This window comes from Pleurodeles waltl, chromosome 11, assembly GCF_031143425.1.
Source record: "Pleurodeles waltl isolate 20211129_DDA chromosome 11, aPleWal1.hap1.20221129, whole genome shotgun sequence".
NCBI classification, from domain to species: domain Eukaryota; kingdom Metazoa; phylum Chordata; class Amphibia; order Caudata; family Salamandridae; genus Pleurodeles; species Pleurodeles waltl.
The window spans coordinates 268,548,484-268,568,079 of record NC_090450.1 but is presented as its reverse complement, the minus strand read 5'-3'; the positions used below and the strand labels follow the sequence as shown (position 1 = coordinate 268,568,079).

The 19,596-nt window shown below is 48.9% G+C and overlaps 1 protein-coding gene across 2 annotated transcripts in view; it reads right to left on the bottom strand.

The window, feature by feature from the left end:
• LOC138265636 (C-C motif chemokine 20-like) overlaps positions 1-19,596 on the bottom strand; it is a 103,474-nt gene that overhangs the window by 32,292 nt on the left and 51,586 nt on the right. Inside the window, exon 1 of one of the 2 annotated variants that reach the window (XM_069213528.1) lies at positions 144-616. The exons of the other annotated variant lie outside the window; for it this stretch is intronic. Coding sequence (XP_069069629.1) covers positions 144-228 — 85 coding nt within the window. The 5' untranslated portion in view covers positions 229-616. Of the gene's footprint in view, positions 1-143; positions 617-19,596 lie in introns of those variants that run through there. 2 annotated transcript variants of the gene reach the window in all.

The window sequence follows — 19,596 nt, the reverse complement described above, 5'->3', positions numbered from 1 at the left end:
ACCGGTATAGTCAAAAGCAACTCGAGGGCAGAGTACAGAGGCCTCACCAGTCATGTGATGTAATAAATAGAACGCACCCAGTTCAGATGAAAGAGAAGCTTTGACTTAACCTTAATACAATCAGTTTAAAAATATCAACTTACCAGCTGAGCCACCACAGTTGAGTTGCAACAACCCTAGAACGGCGCAGGAAGCTAAAACCAGACACCGGCTGTTTAAAGCTGTCATTGTTCGCGCTGGACTTTCGCACGGTCTGCCGAAGGCTGAAGGTCAGTGCTTAATTTGTGCTTGTTGTTTCCGGTGCTGAGCACCGGCACTTATTTGTGAGGGACGGGGCTTATTGTTATGCCTCAAGCATTTGCTGCGAGCACAAGACACATATGTGAAAGACGGAAGAAGGAAAAACTAAAAAGCGTCATAAAGGGAGAAAGTAGAAAGTTGCAGGATGAGCTGAAGGGGCAGGGGTGGCCCAAGGGAAAAGCGACCGCACCGAAGTGGGGGGGCGGGGCCCGTTAGGGGTCGGGGCCTTCAAGGCCCTGGGGCACTCCCCCTCTCTTTTTGCATTCTCGCCAGGTATCCATGGTATCGGCCACTTTTCCGCCCTCGCGCCTCGCGAGGTGTTGGGGGCGGAAGTTAGCTGGGGGCATGTAGTGAGGCCGACGTTCGTCGCTGGGGCTGTATCCGGCCGCCGCAAACCGGTGGGGGGCTATTTAAGAGCCCCCCCAAGAAGGCTAGTCCTTCTTTACCTGTGTGCGGCGGCCGGGACCTGCACAGCGACCCGCGATTGTAGTTGGAGTTGGTCGTACTTCGGCTGGAATTGGTTCCTGTTCCTCCTTTTTTCATCGTGATTGCGCAGGGAGCGGAGCATACCTGGTACAAAAAATCGGCGTTTAGCGAGGTGAGTAGCAACCTAGGCTGCGTAGTGCGCGTTGGAGTGCGAGCGCAGGAGAATCTTGGTAAAGGTGGGCCATCGCGTATTTGCAAGCGGGGTTAAATCAGGTCAGCTGTTAATAGTACACCGGCAAGAGCTTCTGTCTTTGGAGCTGTAGAATGCGGGTTTGTATCTCTGCGTCCGCTCCACATTCCTGTGATTCCGGGCAGGTTGCTGCTAACCATAATAAAATTGTCTTGGGTATTTTAAGCACGTCGCTAAAAATTAGCTTGGCTTAATTACGCGCGTCGTAAAGTAGGAAGATTAGCTCGGTAAGTCAAGCGTTGTGTTGTCTGTGCCTGAGGTCTTGTTAGCGTGGAAAAGCAACGGGGTCCCGGGGGCTGATGTAGCTGAAGCATCGCGCCTTTTTAACATAAGGCGGTTGTTTATTTATACAGCGGGGGTTTGGTTGAGCTTTTTTATTGACTTACGTCAAGGTTTACTGCCAATTTTAGGGGCCAATTGTGGGGGCAGGTATTTGCGCACGTGTTTTAATTTGTTTAGGTTGTTTAAATTTTAACAGTCACCCAGGTGCTTGTAAGCCCAGGGGTCGCGGTGTTTAGCACAGTTCACCGGACTAGGGGGCAAGGTTTCTTGAGAGGCTGAGCAGCTGCCTAGCTGCGCAATCTTGTTGCAGGGCTTGCGCAGATTTAGCCACAGGGCTTGGGGAGCTGCGTGGTGGCAAAATATTGCAAACTGGTTACCGAAAGTTAAGAATTCTCCGATTATTATTCCTTGTTTTGACTATTTGTTGCAATTTGCTTAAATTTACAGGCCCTTCAGGAAATACATTATAGGTAAAATATTTTCACTGGTACCTCAGAATCATTGTCTTCCTTACAGGCCAGCATGCCACCAAAGAGAGCTAGCACACAGAAAGGGTCACGTCGAGACCCCAAGTTATCCCAGCTCCTAAGATTAGTCTTACAGAAATTGGGGAGCGAGGACTCAACTGAGGTCACTGGGTCCCCTGAAGAGGAGGTGGGTAGGGTGAGGGGTACGCGCCCAAAACGATCCCATGTGGCCCCCAGTGCTGCCTTCCCCCCAGTTAAGCGCAGGAGGAATGGGAAGACGCTGGTGCCGGCATCCATCAACCTGACGCCTCCCACAGCAGTTAGTATGCCTGCACAGATTATCTTACCTGATACTCCGGCCCCGCCTGCGGTGCCACCCCCTGCGCTTCCCGCATCTTTCACGGACATCGCGGCTTCACCTGGCATGGGTGTGGAAGGGGTCCTAGCGGATATCCGAAAATCCTTGGCGGCCTTTGTAGGAGGCTGGACTGGCTTGTAGTGAGTACCAAGGGGTACTTGCACCAGGCCCAGTTATCCCTTATTAGTGTATAGGGTGTCTAGCAGCTTAGGCTGATAGATAATGGTAGCTTAGCAGAGCAGCTTAGGCTGAACTAGGAGACGTGTGAAGCTACTACAGTACCACTTAGTGTCATATGCACAATATCATAAGAAAACACAATACACAGTTATACTAAAAATAAAGGTACTTTATTTTTATGACAATATGCCAAAGTATCTTAGAGTGTACCCTCAGTGAGAGGATAGGAAATATACACAAGATATATATACACAATAGCAAAAATATGCAGTATAGTCTTAGAAAACAGTGCAAACCATGTATAGTTACAATAGGATGCAATGGGGAAACATAGGGATAGGGGCAACACAAACCATATACTCCAAAAGTGGAATGCGAACCACGAATGGACCCCAAACCTATGTGACCTTGTAGAGGGTCGCTGGGACTATTAGAAAATAGTGAGAGTTAGAAAAATAACCCTCCCCAAGACCCTGAAAAGTGAGTGCAAAGTGCACTAAAGTTCCCCTAAGGACAAAGAAGTCGTGTTAGAGGAATAATGCAGGAAAGACACAAACCAACAATGCAACAACTGTGGATTTCCAATCTAGGGTACCTGTGGAACAAGGGGACCAAGTCAAAAAGTCACAAGCAAGTCAGAGATGGGCAGATGCCCAGGAAATGCCAGATGTGGGTGCAAAGAAGCTTCTACTGGACAGAAGAAGCTGCGGTTTCTGCAGGAACGAAAAGGGCTAGAGACTTCCCCTTTGGTGGACGGATCCCTCTCGCCGTGGAGAGTCGTGCAAAAGTGTTTTCCCGCCGAAAGAACGCCAACAAGCCTTGCTAGCTGCAAATCGTACGGTTAGCGTTTTTGGACGCTGCTGTGGCCCTGGAGGGACCAGGAGGTCGCAAATTGGACCAGGAGAGAGAGGGGACGTCGAGCAAGACAAGGAGCCCTCTCAGCAGCAGGTAGCACCCGGAGAAGTGCCAGAAACGGGCACTACAAGGATGCGTGAAACGGTGCTCACCCGAAGTCGCACAAAGGAGTCCCACGTCGCCGGAGACCAACTTAGAACGTCGTGCAATGCAGGTTAGAGTGCCGTGGACCCAGGCTTGGCTGTGCACAAAGGATTTACGCCGGAAGTGCACAGGGGCCGGAGTAGCTGCAAAAGTCGCGGTTCCAAGCAATGCAGCCCAGCGAGGTGAGGCAAGGACTTACCTCCACCAAACTTGGACTGAAGAGTCACTGGACTGTGGGGGTCACTTGGACAGAGTCGCTGGATTCGAGGGACCTCGCTCGTCGTGCTGAGAGGAGACCCAAGGGACCGGTAATGCAGCTTTTTGGTGCCTGCGGTTGCAGGGGGAAGATTCCGGCGACCCACAGGAGATTTCTTCGGAGCTTCTGGTGCAGAGAGGAGGCAGACTACCCCCACAGCATGCACAAGCAGGAAAACAGTCGAGAAGGCGGCAGGATCAGCGTTACAGAGTTGCAGTAGTCGTCTTTGCTACTATGTTGCAGGTTTGCAGGCTTCCAGCACGGTCAGCAGTCGATTCCTTGGCAGAAGGTGAAGAGAGAGATGCAGAGGAACTCGGATGAGCTCTTGCATTCGTTATCTAAAGTTTCCCCAGAGACAGAGACCCTAAATAGCCAGAAAAGAGGGTTTGGCTACTTAGGAGAGAGGATAGGCTAGCAACACCTGAAGGAGCCTATCACAAGGAGTCTCTGACGTCACCTGGTGGCACTGGCCACTCAGAGCAGTCCAGTGTGCCAGCAGCACCTCTGTTTCCAAGATGGCAGAGGTCTGGAGCACACTGGAGGAGCTCTGGACACCTCCCAGGGGAGGTGCAGGTCAGGGGAGTGGTCACTCCCCTTTCCTTTGTCCAGTTTCGCGCCAGAGCAGGGCTAAGGGGTCCCCTGAACCGGTGTAGACTGGCTTATGCAGAATTGGGCACATCTGTGCCCAACAAAGCATTTCCAGAGGCTGGGGGAGGCTACTCCTCCCCTGCCTTCACACCATTTTCCAAAGGGAGAGGGTGTCACACCCTCTCTCAGAGGAAGTTCTTTGTTCTGCCATCCTGGGCCAGGCCTGGCTGGACCCCAGGAGGGCAGATGCCTGTCTGAGGGGTTGGCAGCAGCAGCAGCTGCAGTGAAACCCCAGGAAAGGCAGTTTGGCAGTACCAGGGTCTGTGCTACAGACCACTGGGATCATGGGATTGTGCCAACTATGCCAGGATGGCATAGAGGGGGCAATTCCATGATCATAGACATGTTACATGGCCATATTCAGAGTTACCATTGTGAAGCTACATATAGGTAGTGACCTATAGGTAGTGCACGCGTGTAATGGTGTCCCCGCACTCACAAAGTCCGGGGAATTGGCCCTGAACAATGTGGGGGCACCTTGGCTAGTGCCAGGGTGCCCTCACACTAAGTAACTTAGCACCCAACCTTTACCAGGTAAAGGTTAGACATATAGGTGACTTATAAGTTACTTAAGTGCAGTGTAAAATGGCTGTGAAATAACGTGGACGTTATTTCACTCAGGCTGCAGTGGCAGGCCTGTGTAAGAATTGTCAGAGCTCCCTATGGGTGGCAAAAGAAATGCTGCAGCCCATAGGGATCTCCTGGAACCCCAATACCCTGGGTACCTCAGTACCATATACTAGGGAATTATAAGGGTGTTCCAGTAAGCCAATGTAAATTGGTAAAATTGGTCACTAGCCTGTTAGTGACAATTTAGAAAGAAATGAGAGAGCATAACCACTGAGGTTCTGGTTAGCAGAGCCTCAGTGAGACAGTTAGGCACTACACAGGGAACACACACATATAGGCCACAAACTTATGAGCACTGGGGTCCTGACTAGCAGGGTCCCAGTGACACATAACAAACATACTGAAAACATAGGGTTTTCACTATGAGCACTGGGCCCTGGCTAGCAGGATCCCAGTGAGACAGTGAAAACACCCTGGCATACACTCACAAACAGGCCAAAAGTGGGGGTAACAAGGCTAGAAAGAGGCTACTTTCTCACACAACCCCCCCACAAACGAAGGACAATAAGGCTAACCTTGGCCAGTTGAGACTTTATTGTCTAAGTGGTGATAAGTAGAGAGTAGCTCTGCAATAGACTGGTTCCTCCCTTTATCATCCACTATATGGTTACTTCCCTGTGGGGATGTAAACCACCCTGTTTGAAGTTTTTTAGCTAAGCAACAATGTGAAGATGTATTTTCAGAGTTTCTATCAGTAAGTTTTAGTTTAGAGCAGTGGGAATTGTCCACTGAACCTATTTGTAGTGATGGAAATGCCAGACAGGGATGCTGTCTCAGAAAAGCCATAACTGGGCAAAAACTTTGTCCATATGGCTGGAAGAGAGAACAGGGATGCTGTTTTTCCTGGGTTGGAGCAGGGCAGGGATGCTGTCCTATGAGCTCCACACTAGGGCAGGGATGCTGTCCTAAGTGTTGTGAGGCAGTGCAGAGTTTCTGCACTAAAGTTTCTCTGGGAGGGTTGGAGGGATGCTCCATGTTAACTAAAATGGTGCTCTTTTTCTCACCAATGTTAGTTATCCCACAGAGAGGTACTTCTACCTCAGGGGGTACAGCTTTGCCAGCTGATGTTTCCCTTGGAACAGGTGCCACCCCAGGAGAGGTTTCTCCCACCACAGGAATGGTATCCTGAATGCTAGGGTGGTTAGGGGATACTGTGATACCCTTATTACCTGTTGATGGAGAGGGATCCTGAGTTTTCAGGCCTTCTCTCCTTTGCTTTTTCATTTCAGTAGAAATGAGAGGGAACAATTCCTCAGGGATGCCCAGCATGGCTGCATGGGCATAAAACTCTACATCAGCCCAACCTGAGGCCTCTAGGTCATTACCTAAGAGACAGTCTACAGGTAAGCTAGGTGATACCACCACCTGCTTAGGGCCAGTAACTCCACCCCAACTAAACTGAATTATAGCTAAGGGAAGAAACTTAGTGGAGTTATGGACATCCATAATCTTATACTGTTGTCCAATGATGTGTTGATCAGGGTGCACTAGGTTTTCAGTCACCAAGGTGATACTGGCACCTGTGTCCCTGTAGGCCAAGGCCTCAACACCATTTATTGAAACTGTCTGCCTGTACTTATCCATTGTAAGGGGACAAGCAGCCAGTGTGGCAAGGCCAATGCCACTAGGTGTGACAGAAACTGTATTGGGACTGACTACCCCAGTTTCTATGATGGACCCATAAGTGAACCCAACTACACCCTTTGCTTGACTGTTGCCAGCAGTCCCACCACTAGTACCACTACTGCTAGGGGCACTAGAGCTTGATGTATTAGTGGTGGTAGGCTCAGGGGGTTTACCTGGACAGGACTTATCCCCTGGCCTATGGCCTCTGTTTTTACACACAAAGCACCAAGGCTTTTTAAATTGTGTAGGTTGAGAAGAAGAGGAAGAATTTGTTTTATCCCCACCCACTGAACAGTGTTTAAGATTTGAAGTGGAATCTTTGGTTTTACCCTTATCCCCATGCTTATCTTGAGATTTTTCACCATCTTTCTTGTTGTTGTTCTCTTTGTCACCCCCTGTATGAACTTTTCTGTTCACCCTTGTTCTGACCCATTTGTCTGCCTTCTTTCCCAATTCTTGGGGAGAGGTCAGATCAGAGTCCACCAAGTACTGGTGCAACAAATCAGACACACAATTATTAAGAATATGCTCTCTCAGGATTAAGTTATACAGGCTGTCATAATCAGTAACTTTACTGCCATGTAACCACCCCTCCAAGGCCTTCACTGAATGGTCAATGAAATCAACCCAGTCTTGTGAAGACTCCTTTTTGGTCTCTCTGAACTTTATCCTGTATTGTTCAGTGGTTAAGCCATAACCATCCAGGAGTGCATTCTTAAGAACTGTAAAATTATTGGCATCACTTTCTTTCACAGTAAGGAGCCTATCCCTACCTTTTCCACTAAATGATAGCCATAGGATAGCAGCCCACTGCCTTTGAGGGACATCCTGTACAACACAGGCCCTCTCAAGTGCAGCAAACCACTTGTTAATGTCATCCCCCTCCTTATAAGGGGGAACTATCTTGTGCAGATTCCTGGAATCATGCTCTTTTACAGGATGACTATGGGGAATACTGCTGCTGCCACCATGGGTTTCAAAACCCAACTTCTGTCTTTCCTTTTCTAGTTCAAAAGACTGTCTATCGAAATCCAGCTGTTGCTTTTTAAGCTTCAGTCTGGTTTGTTCCACCCTCATCTTATTGAGTTCCCTCTCTAACATTCTGTCATCAGGGTTGGTGGGAGGGACATTCTTAGACACAGAGGTGTGATGGGAATGAACAGAAGGAGACCTGTCCCTTACAGAAGCCACCCTAACAGCTTGGCTAACAGAAACATCACTACCAGTATGGTGAGAATAAATGCTTTTGCTATGATGTGAGACAACACTATTTGTATTGTGTGGCTCTCCATCATTACCAACTATGCTAGACTGTCTAGTAATGGGCAGGCTAGGGAGTTTCTTTCCTACATCTTTTCCTGGGGTAGTCCCTGGATCAGATTGGGAACCATTTGCTACTTTTTCAACAGATGTGGCCCCTATGGCCTTATCTTGTTCTCTAAGCATGTTAAGCAATAATTCCAAGGAAGGATTCTTCCCTACACTCAAACCTCTCTCTATGCAGAGACTCCTTGCTCCTTTCCAGCTAAGGTGATCATATGCAAGTTTGGACAGATCAACATTTTGGCCTGTGCCAGACATTTTTAGAGAGAGTTAAAGTGATAGAAAAAGAGAAAAAAGTTTTCAGAACTTTTTAGAAAGACAGAAAAAAAAACTTTTTAAACTTTTAAGAACTTTTTGAAAGTTTAGAAGTACTTTTCAGCACTTAGAAAAGAGTGAAAAGAGGAAATGCAAAACTTTTTGGCTATGTGTATATACACTGACTTTGTTTTGTATATTTTTCTCTTATGAAAAGTACAATGACAAGAGTGGTAAGTAGTCTCAAAGCACTTATCCCACCGCTGCACAACCAATGTAGGAGGCTGGACTGGCTTGTAGTGAGTACCAAGGGGTACTTGCACCTTGCACCAGGCCCAGTTATCCCTTATTAGTGTATAGGGTGTCTAGCAGCTTAGGCTGATAGATAATGGTAGCTTAGCAGAGCAGCTTAGGCTGAACTAGGAGACGTGTGAAGCTACTACAGTACCACTTAGTGTCATATGCACAATATCATAAGAAAACACAATACACAGTTATACTAAAAATAAAGGTACTTTATTTTTATGACAATATGCCAAAGTATCTTGGAGTGTACCCTCAGTGAGAGGATAGGAAATATACACAAGATATATATACACAATAGCAAAAATATGCAGTATAGTCTTAGAAAACAGTGCAAACAATGTATAGTTACAATAGGATGCAATGGGGAAACATAGGGATAGGGGCAACACAAACCATATACTCCAAAAGTGGAATGCGAACCACGAATGGACCCCAAACCTATGTGACCTTGTAGAGGGTCGCTGGGACTATTAGAAAATAGTGAGAGTTAGAAAAATAACCCTCCCCAAGACCCTGAAAAGTGAGTGCAAAGTGCACTAAAGTTCCCCTAAGGACAAAGAAGTCGTGTTAGAGGAATAATGCAGGAAAGACACAAACCAACAATGCAACAACTGTGGATTTCCAATCTAGGGTACCTGTGGAACAAGGGGACCAAGTCCAAAAGTCACAAGCAAGTCGGAGATTGGCAGATGCCCAGGAAATGCCAGCTGTGGGTGCAAAGAAGCTTTTACTGGACAGAAGAAGCTGCGGTTTCTGCAGGAACGAAAAGGACTAGAGACTTTCCCTTTGGTGGACGGATCCCTCTTGCCGTGGAGAGTCGTGCAGAAGTGTTTTCCCGCCGAAAGAACGCCAACAAGCCTTGCTAGCTGCAAATCGTGCGGTTAGCGTTTTTGGACGCTGCTGTGGCTCTGGAGGGACCAGGAGGTCGCAAATTGGACCAGGAAAGAGAGGGGACGTCGAGCAAGACAAGGAGCCCTCTCAGCAGCAGGTAGCACCCGGAGAAGTGCCAGAAACGGGCACTACAAGGATGCGTGAAACGGTGCTCACCCGAAGTCGCACAAAGGAGTCCCACGTCGCCGGAGACCAACTTAGAACGTCGTGCAATGCAGGTTAGAGTGCCGTGGACCCAGGCTTGGCTGTGCACAAAGGATTTACGCCGGAAGTGCACAGGGGCCGGAGTAGCTGCAAAAGTCGCGGTTCCAAGCAATGCAGCCCAGCGAGGTGAGGCAAGGACTTACCTCCACCAAACTTGGACTGAAGAGTCACTGGACTGTGGGGGTCACTTGGACAGAGTCGCTGGATTCGAGGGACCTCGCTCGTCGTGCTGAGAGGAGACCCAAGGGACCGGTAATGCAGCTTTTTGGTGCCTGCGGTTGCAGGGGGAAGATTCCGGCGACCCACAGGAGATTTCTTCGGAGCTTCTGGTGCAGAGAGGAGGCAGACTACCCCCACAGCATGCACAAGCAGGAAAACAGTCGAGAAGGCGGCAGGATCAGCGTTACAGAGTTGCAGTAGTCGTCTTTGCTACTATGTTGCAGGTTTGCAGGCTTCCAGCACGGTCAGCAGTCGATTCCTTGGCAGAAGGTGAAGAGAGAGATGCAGAGGAACTCGGATGAGCTCTTGCATTCGTTATCTAAAGTTTCCCCAGAGACAGAGACCCTAAATAGCCAGAAAAGAGGGTTTGGCTACTTAGGAGAGAGGATAGGCTAGCAACACCTGAAGGAGCCTATCACAAGGAGTCTCTGACGTCACCTGGTGGCACTGGCCACTCAGAGCAGTCCAGTGTGCTAGCAGCACCTCTGTTTCCAAGATGGCAGAGGTCTGTAGCACACTGGAGGAGCTCTGGACACCTCCCAGGGGAGGTGCAGGTCAGGGGAGTGGTCACTCCCCTTTCCTTTGTCCAGTTTCGTGCCAGAGCAGGGCTAAGGGGTCCCCTGAACCGGTGTAGACTGGCTTATGCAGAATTGGGCACATCTGTGCCCAACAAAGCATTTCCAGAGGCTGGGGGAGGCTACTCCTCCCCTGCCTTCACACCATTTTCCAAAGGGAGAGGGTGTCACACCCTCTCTCAGAGGAAGTTCTTTGTTCTGCCATCCTGGGCCAGGCCTGGCTGGACCCCAGGAGGGCAGATGCCTGTCTGAGGGGTTGGCAGCAGCAGCAGCTGCAGTGAAACCCCAGGAAAGGCAGTTTGGCAGTACCAGGGTCTGTGCTACAGACCACTGGGATCATGGGATTGTGCCAACTATGCCAGGATGGCATAGAGGGGGCAATTCCATGATCATAGACATGTTACATGGCCATATTCAGAGTTACCATTGTGAAGCTACATATAGGTAGTGACCTATAGGTAGTGCACGCGTGTAATGGTGTCCCCGCACTCACAAAGTCCGGGGAATTGGCCCTGAACAATGTGGGGGCACCTTGGCTAGTGCCAGGGTGCCCTCACACTAAGTAACTTAGCACCCAACCTTTACCAGGTAAAGGTTAGACATATAGGTGACTTATAAGTTACTTAAGTGCAGTGTAAAATGGCTGTGAAATAACGTGGACGTTATTTCACTCAGGCTGCAGTGGCAGGCCTGTGTAAGAATTGTCAGAGCTCCCTATGGGTGGCAAAAGAAATGCTGCAGCCCATAGGGATCTCCTGGAACCCCAATACCCTGGGTACCTCAGTACCATATACTAGGGAATTATAAGGGTGTTCCAGTAAGCCAATGTAAATTGGTAAAATTGGTCACTAGCCTGTTAGTGACAATTTAGAAAGAAATGAGAGAGCATAACCACTGAGGTTCTGGTTAGAAGAGCCTCAGTGAGACAGTTAGGCACTACACAGGGAACACACACATATAGGCCACAAACTTATGAGCACTGGGGTCCTGACTAGCAGGGTCCCAGTGACACATAACAAACATATTGAAAACATCGGGTTTTCACTATGAGCACTGGGCCCTGGCTAGCAGGATCCCAGTGAGACAGTGAAAACACCCTGGCATACACTCACAAACAGGCCAAAAGTGGGGGTAACAAGGCTAGAAAGAGGCTACTTTCTCACAGCCTTGGCGCCCACAGCTCAGTCCGGGGCATCTCCCACTCCTTCCTCAGGGTTAGTAGCTCCCACGCCATTGGGTTCCCCGCCAGTGCGCTTGCCCGAACACCAGGCGCAGGACCAGAATCCTTCTAGGGTGGCGCTATTGGAGGTATCTAAGTTATTGGCTGGTATTAATGCGCCTACTATCACCGCACCACCACCTGCAGCACCGTGGGGGTTAAGTGACTCTTGGCAGAATACTGTTTCAGACCTCAAGCGTCAATTGGATTCACTGGTGGCAGCTCAGACTTCGAACCCTTTGCAGGCTTCAAACAGTAGCTCGAGTGCCGCCCCGGCTCCGAGCACTGGTCTCACCTCTCCCCCTGGGGTTCAAAACATCTTGCCCAGCGCCAGCAAGGCTCCAGATCAGGTCAACACTACTAAGGAAGGGGCTACAGACTCGTTACTATCCAGACCAGGTAAGCTGGCCACTCAAGTTAGTGCTGAATTGAAGGAGAAGATCTGGAAGGGGGAATTTGTGGAAATTTTTTCATTGATAAGGGCAAAAAGAAGGGAGGTAGAAGTAAAGGAGAAAGAAACTAAGTCATCCTCCTGTGGGGAAAGGAAGCCCAAAGTTGAGGAGAACATCACAAACTGGCTGTTTGGTTTTAACGTTTTTATGTCCGTCCTGTTAGAGAAAAAAACGGAGTTGGGCACCTCTTTGATTTATTACGCTAATAAGATTTTGAAAGCCCAACACACATATGAGGGAATGGCCTGGTTAGAATACGATAGAGATTTTCGTTGGGCTAAGGTTGAGGATCCATCCATCGGGTGGGATCAGACTGAGGTTAATGTCTGGCTCGAATGCGTTAACAACAAGGTCCCAGGGAAGCTGCCCTTTCGGCCTCAGTTGTCAGGTGAGAAGAAAGGGTCGTGCTGGGCTTTCAACAGAAAGATATGTACGCGTCCCGCAGGAACCTGCAAATTCAGACATAATTATTCCTTTTGCGGCCACCCCTCCCACCCTGAATCAAAGTGTATCAAGAAATCTAAAGAGTGGGAAAAAGACTCTAGTAAACCATCAAATTGAACACCCCCAGCCCTCCCCGATTAGGTTAGAGGCGTTACGCCCCTGGTTGCAGGCGTACCCTTCATTGGACTCAGCACTGGTACTTCTTCACAGTTTTTCCTTCGGCTTCCGTATTCCCGCCCCCAACGTTTCTCCTGTAAATCACTGTAGGAACCTAATATCTGCTTCCCAGAACACTGCAGTGGTAGCCAAAACATTAGAGAAGGAGAGGGCCCTGGGCAGGCTTGCCGGTCCTTTCAAACGCCCACCGCTAGCTGGTTTAGTGTGTTCCCCGTTGGGGGTGGTGCCTAAAAAAGATCCAGGACAGTTCAGACTGATTCACAATTTGTCGGCCCCTCGGGGGTCGTCGGTTAACGATGACATTGATCCCCCAGCTTTGCTCGGTCCGCTATGCATCAGTAGACAACGCGGTAGATAAAGTGAGGGCGTTGGGCCGGGGGGCTTTGTTGGCAAAAACCGACATTGAGTCAGCCTTTCGCCTGCTTCCCGTTCACCCCGACGACTACCACCTCTTGGGTTTCCAATTCCGGGGCAAATATTTTTATGACCAATGCATGCCCATGGGTTGTAATATATCATGCAGTTATTTTGAACAATTCAGCTCCTTTCTTCAATGGGTTTTTCTATGCGTACTGGACACCGCAAGATCATCCATTACTTAGATGACTTCCTGGTTCTGGGCCCCCCAAGTTCTGACAGGTGCAGGTGGGCCCTACGGGCATTGATCACTCTGTTTAAAGAATTTGGGGTACCTCTGGCACCGGATAAGACGGTCGGTCCTTCTACTTGCATCACTTTCCTGGGGATTGTAATCTACTCTATGGCAGGGGAGTGTCGCTTGCCTTTGGATAAGTTGCTGGCTTTTAAAGAGTCCATTCGTGCTGTGTTGTCCCAAGACAAGGTGACCCTGCACCAGTTGCAGGTTTTAGTGGGCCAGCTGAATTTTGCACTGAGAATTATCCCCATGGGCCGCCCCTTTTCCAGGTCAATAGCTCGCTCAATGGCGGGGCTGAGGGAAAAACATCACCACACTCATTTGTCTAGGGAAGTTAGGGACAACCTAAGGTTATGGGGCCTGTTTCTAAGGACTTTCAATGGGTCTGTCATCTGGCCACAAAAAGCAATACCCAACCCCACACTGGGCCTATACACTGATTCTGCAGGTAGCATAGGTTTTGGCGCAATTTTGGGCACATTATGGTGTAGGGCAGATTGGCCTGAAGAGTGGGTCGGGTGGGGGTGGACCAAGAATATAGCCTTCATGGAATTATTTCCAATTGTGGTCGCTGTAAACATCTGGGCAGAGGAATTAAAAAACAGGGTTGTAATTTTCTGGTCCGACAACATGGCTGTAGTAGAAGTTATTAACCGCCAAGGGACGTCATGCCCTTTGTCTTGCACCTGTTGAAACACCTGATTCTGGCTTGCCTTCAGCACAATATTACGTTCAAGGCGAAACATGTGCCCGGGGTCCATAACAATGCAGCTGACGCACTGTCTCGCTCATTAATGCAGGATTTTATGCGGTATCACCCTCAGGCGAGGGATAAGATGACGGAGTTCCCAGAATCTCTGTGGAAGATTGGTGCCCCACCCTCCCTGACCTAGTAGCAACATCCCTGGCGCCATGCACAAGAGCAGCTTATGAGAACAGTTTTTTCCTTTACAGGCAGTTTTTGCGGTCACAGCATATTGCGGATACATTCTCTGAGGCAGCAGTGGGGGTGTTTCTGCAACACTTACGAAATACAGGGCGCCCTGTGTCTTGCGCGAAGGCCTACTTGGCGGCGATACGCTTCTTTGCAAAAATACGCAATTTAGAGAGGCTACTTTAAGATAGGCTCTAGTGGGTTGGGCCTGGGGATCCCCAGGTAGCACAGATGCCAGGCGTCCCGTCACCACCCCTTTGTTGGAAAGAATCTTAAGGGCACTCCACGTAATCTGCTCTTCTCCGGCCGAGGCAGCACTATTCGCCGCGGCATTTGCTTTGGCCTTTTAAGGGGCTTTTCGCATCAGCGAGAAGGTGGGCTCTTCCAGGGGGGACCATTTCGGGGTTTACAGCAGAGAGACGTGCTGGTATGCGCCGGGCCACTATCCATAACGCTGCGCAAATCAAAGACGGACCAGCTCAAAAAAGGGATGCGCATCACGCTCTATGCGGCGCCTGGCTCCCGCTTATGCCCTGTGGCACTTACAAACAGTTATCTTGCGGTCCGTCCTGCTGCAGGCTCTCCGGCTTTGTTCATTCACCCCTGCGGAGACTGCCTTTCACGCTACCAGTTCTCGGAAGTCTTTAAGTTGTCCCTGAAAGCAATCGGGGTGGATCACAAAGGGTACTCATCCCATTAATTTAGAATAGGGGCAGCCACGGTAGCGGCGGCAGCTGGCCTTCCAGCGACCGCGGTAAAAAGCATAGGTCGATGGTCTTCGGAATGTTACAAGCGGTACATCAGGCCAGACTTGGTGTAATGGTAATTCAGATGCTTGGTGGTGATATCTCACACTCCTGTTTCTTTCCTTTCAGTCAAATGTCTCAACGCGTGGTCTGGGTTCTGGGGCATTCATTTGTTCATCGGGCGGCGTACCGGGTGCAAGAGCTCCGTGGGTCGAAGCCGACAGACATGCAGGGCGTGGCATTCCGCTGGTGCGGCATTGGTGGAGGAGGCAACACGCAATTACAGCATCTGGTCGATATGGCGAGAGGATGTGGAGGACTGCAGTCTCCGGATCTAATCATTATTCACTTGGGGGGCAAAGATTTAGTACGTTTAGGTCGTAAGGCCCTGAGGGAGACGGTATTCCTAGAAATCACTAGGGTGGCAAAGCAATTCCCAGGGGCAGCATTTGCCTGGTCACACATATGAACCGCGTCGGAAGTGGGGGCTGGGGATAAGATCTAGGACCATCAATGTGTCAGTACGCCGGCTTAACACTGAGATGGCAAAACTCTGCCCAGGCCCAGGGAGCCTATGGAACATCCCCCACAAACTGTTGAAGGGCACCCACATGTTTCACAAGGACCAGGTGCATCTATCTGATGAGGGAACCGATCAATTTATCCGTGACATGTGGGGTTTTGCCTGCAGCCTCTTTTTGGGGGGGGAGGTCGAAGGACCTTTTGGGCCCTGGTCGCCCTTGTGGCAGAAATTGAGATATAAATGTGACTAGAAACAATAGGAGGGGGTCCCCAAGGTGGGGCCCCCGGGAGGACATCTGGGATGGGATCCTGAAGTTCTGATCCAACCAGCGGATGTATACTCCAGATCAGGAGGTAAGAGACCTCAGATCGCGGGGGGAACATGGGGCTTCAGCTCTTGGCTCCCCCCATTACACCCCAGGGCTGATTGGTGTTTGGAGGGGGGCCGGAACCCGAGACATGAGGACAAGGTACTGTGTAGTCAGGGTAACCGCCCCTCCTACGGATACAGGTGAGACATGGGTCACCTGTGTGGTCCAATGGTAGTTCAGGACAGGAAGGGATCATGTCAGATTGATTTACGGTCACAATAAATTCTCGTTAACATGTAAATAAAATGTTTTCTTCAATGATTAACCTTTGGCACACTTCCTATGAACAGTTTTGCTTGATGAGTTATGAGATGTTTTGAAATATGTCTTTAAAAAATAAAATAACCTCTTCCAACGATAAGAACTTGTCGCTCTGTGTATTCCTGGCGGGGGGTGTGTGGGCTGTTTTGGAGACCACCGGATCCTAGGGAAAAGCGCCTGCACCGAAGTGGGAGGGCGTGGCCCGTTAGGGGTCGGGCCTCCAAGACCCTCGGGCACTCCCCCTCTCTTTTTGCATTCTCGCCAGGTATCCATGGTATCGGCTGCGTTTCCGCCCTCACGCCTCGCGAGGTGTTGGGGCAGAAGTTAGCAGGGGCTAGGTCGTGGGGCCGACGTTCGGGGCTGGGTCCGGCCGCCGCAAACCAGTGGGGGGCCATTTAAGAGCCCCCCCAAGAAGGCTAGTCCATCTTTACCTGTGTGCGGCGGCCGGGACCTGCGCAGCGACCTGCGATTGTCCCACCCACCCTCTCCTTTATATTAGCAGCTTTTGGAAGTAAGGTTTGGGAAATTGAGATATAAATGTGACTAGAAACAATAGGAGGGGGTCCCCAAGGTGGGGCCCCCGGGAGGACATCTGGGATGGGATCCTGAAGTTCTGAGCCAACCAGCGGAGATATACACCAGATCAGGGGGTAAGAGACCTCAGATCGCGGGGGAACATGGGGCTTCAGCTCTTGGCTCCCCCCATTACACCCCAGGGCTGATTGGTGTTTGGAGGGGGGGCGGAACCCGAAACATGAGGACAAGGTACGGTGTAGTCGGGGTAACCGCCCCTCCTACGGATACAGGTGAGACATGGGTCACCTGTGTGGTCCAATGGTGGTTCAGGACAGACAGGGATCCTGTCAGATTGATTTACGGTCACAATAAATTCTCGTTAATATGTAAGTAAAATGTTTTCTTAAATGATTAACCTTTGCCACACTTGCTATTAACAGTTTTGCTTGATGAGTTATGAGATGTTTTGAAATATGTCTTTAAGAAATAAAATAACCTCTTCCAACGATAAGAACTTGTCGCTCTGTGTATTCCTGGCGGGGGGAGTGTGGGCCGTTTTGGAGGCCTCCGGATCCTAATGGATTGAAGAGGCCCGAGATGGCTTCAGGATTACGCTGGCTCAGTATTCAGTGCTGGCAGATTTAATTACAGCAGTCTCGTGTTTAAGAGAAGGGCTTTGAGCACAGGCACCTTTTAATTTACAAATTAAGCACTGCTGAAGGTAGACACAGTTCACTCATGGGGACATTTTATACCTTCCAAAGATGATTTATTTTTCAGAGACTTGCTACGGGCCTTGCCTCCTCCACCAGGAAGAACAACTCTCTGAGGTTTCCCCTCATCGTTTATTCCCGAGTAATTTGTCTCTGGCCTGTGTAACCTGTTGGGATAGTCTTTTAGTCACCTGAAGTTCCTTCGGAGTGGCGTGGCTTGTGGCACTTGAGTACGCTCAGGGGAAGTACACGGCATTCGTCCGGTGGAAGAAATGGGAAGTGCTGTCTGGCTGATGATGATGTCACTCGTGCACCGATTACCACAGCTGGCTGCCATGCCCTTTTCTGCAGACGGGGGAGGTGTGGAAATTCCAAAGGGACTTCAGGACAAAGCTACTTCATTGTGATGTGAATGACCTCCAGATTTCAGAAACTATGCAGTAAGGACTTTGTTTGGGGCCACCTTGCAACATTAATGGAGTGATTACACAAAGTAATGCCTGGTGGTCCCTAGAGCCCCCCTTCAAGCCTCCCATGGTGCACTCTCAGGGGCAAGGTTAGTGTGTACTACTTCCCATGTAGCACACAATCAGTGCACCGGCTGATGGCTTGTTTGCCTTTGCATCTATCTATCTATCTATCTATCTATCTATCTTTACTGAAAAAAAAAAACGTCAAATTAAGTTAGGTGAAAATGTCGGAGCCAACATTAATGTTTTGAAGTTAAAAAATGCAGAAATTCATCATTTAATTAAATCTTGTTCCCTCACAATGAGGTGCTTATGACTTCACATATTACATCACTCATAACATGTTCTATAATATAAGTTATTACATCACTGATGACATCTCAAAAAATATCAATGATGACATCATAGGCCACATTGTTTTCTTATCCCACAGGAGTCCTCTGGGGTTGAAGCAAATATTGACAATTGTTTAAAAATCTTGGCCCTTAGGTGTGTCCCTCTGAGTCCCACTAAGGGGCCTAGGGAGGGCAGGGTATCCCTACTCAGTGCCCTTATAATATTTTTAGGTCGAGCGCCTGAGCACTCTGACGTGTTGAAATCTATCTGTGGGCTTTTAACTACACCCATCACTTTTACTCGTTCATGGGCTTGCCTTTCAAAAATCCTTTGTTATCATTGGTAAATGCTTTACGTTTGTCCCTCCTTGGGGCAGGTTTGTTACCGCCTTGGCCACTGACTCTGTTACATGGATAATTGCACGTGCACCAATATGTTTGACTGCAAGCAAACTTCTTTTTCCTTTTGTGTGTCTCCTTCGTGCTCATGCTCAAGGCGGCTGTGGCGCTTTGAATTGGTTTGCTTATGTCAGCTATTTACTTTCATTTTAAACTTATGTTGCAAGAAAAGTTCAGTTAAGAACAATTCTAATAGCTCTAACTCGAGCAAACGTGACACCCATTGCAGTGCCAATGCTTGTTTTTATTCGCATCAGAACAGGGTACTAATCTCAGAGGTCTGTAATGGCTACCAGCAGCATTTTTCTGCTGTTGCTGCCAGGCAATCAGAGCGCTTGCTCCAGCAGGAGTCTGACTGGCGCTGGAGTGAATTGGACCAAGAGAAATAAAGCTCCCTCAACCAATTAGAAAGCTCAATTTTTAAATTGCCGCTTCCGCAAGAGTTTTTCAAACCTCTTACTGACCAAACCAATCAGAAATACAAATATTTTTGACCCTTCATTTCTAAAAAAATACTGAATGGGTGTAAATCCAATCACAAAATATCAAAATATGTGGACCAAGATCTAGCTTCCTGCCAAATCTGGTGTAAATCCATTCAGCAGTTTTTACTGTAGCCCTACCTAAATAAGTTTATGGACAATGCATAGGGATTTTGCATTCTGGGAGCCCCCTTTTTTTGGCTCCCGCCTGACAGATCACCCCTAAACTTTCCATGGACATACGAAGTAAAAAGAGCACTTGTTAGAAAACGTTTTGCGTACATTAGCCAAACGGTGCCAAGGTTAGTAGCAGCCCAAAAAAAGTATTTCCTATGTAAATGCTGACCTGACCATTACTAACTATCTGTCTGTCTGTCTGTCTTTTTCAACAAAGAGAAACGCTGCACTCCCGGTGGTGAAGCAATTTGGTCTGAAAAGCGGTGAGCGTGTCAGCGTGAGGGGTAATGACCAAAACCATTAATATATATGTTGAACCGCAATTCCCAGTATGCCTCCATGTGAATAAAAGGAGGGCTAAAAGCAAACAATATATGCATGCAGATTATCACGACCTGTGGAAAACAAGAGTTTAAAGGCGTTGTGGTGTGTGTCATTACATCTAGCTGACCTTAACTAAATGAAGTTTGCCTAAAGCAACCACCCGGAGTGCAGCATTTCTCTTTGTTGAAAAATAATTAGGGGTTC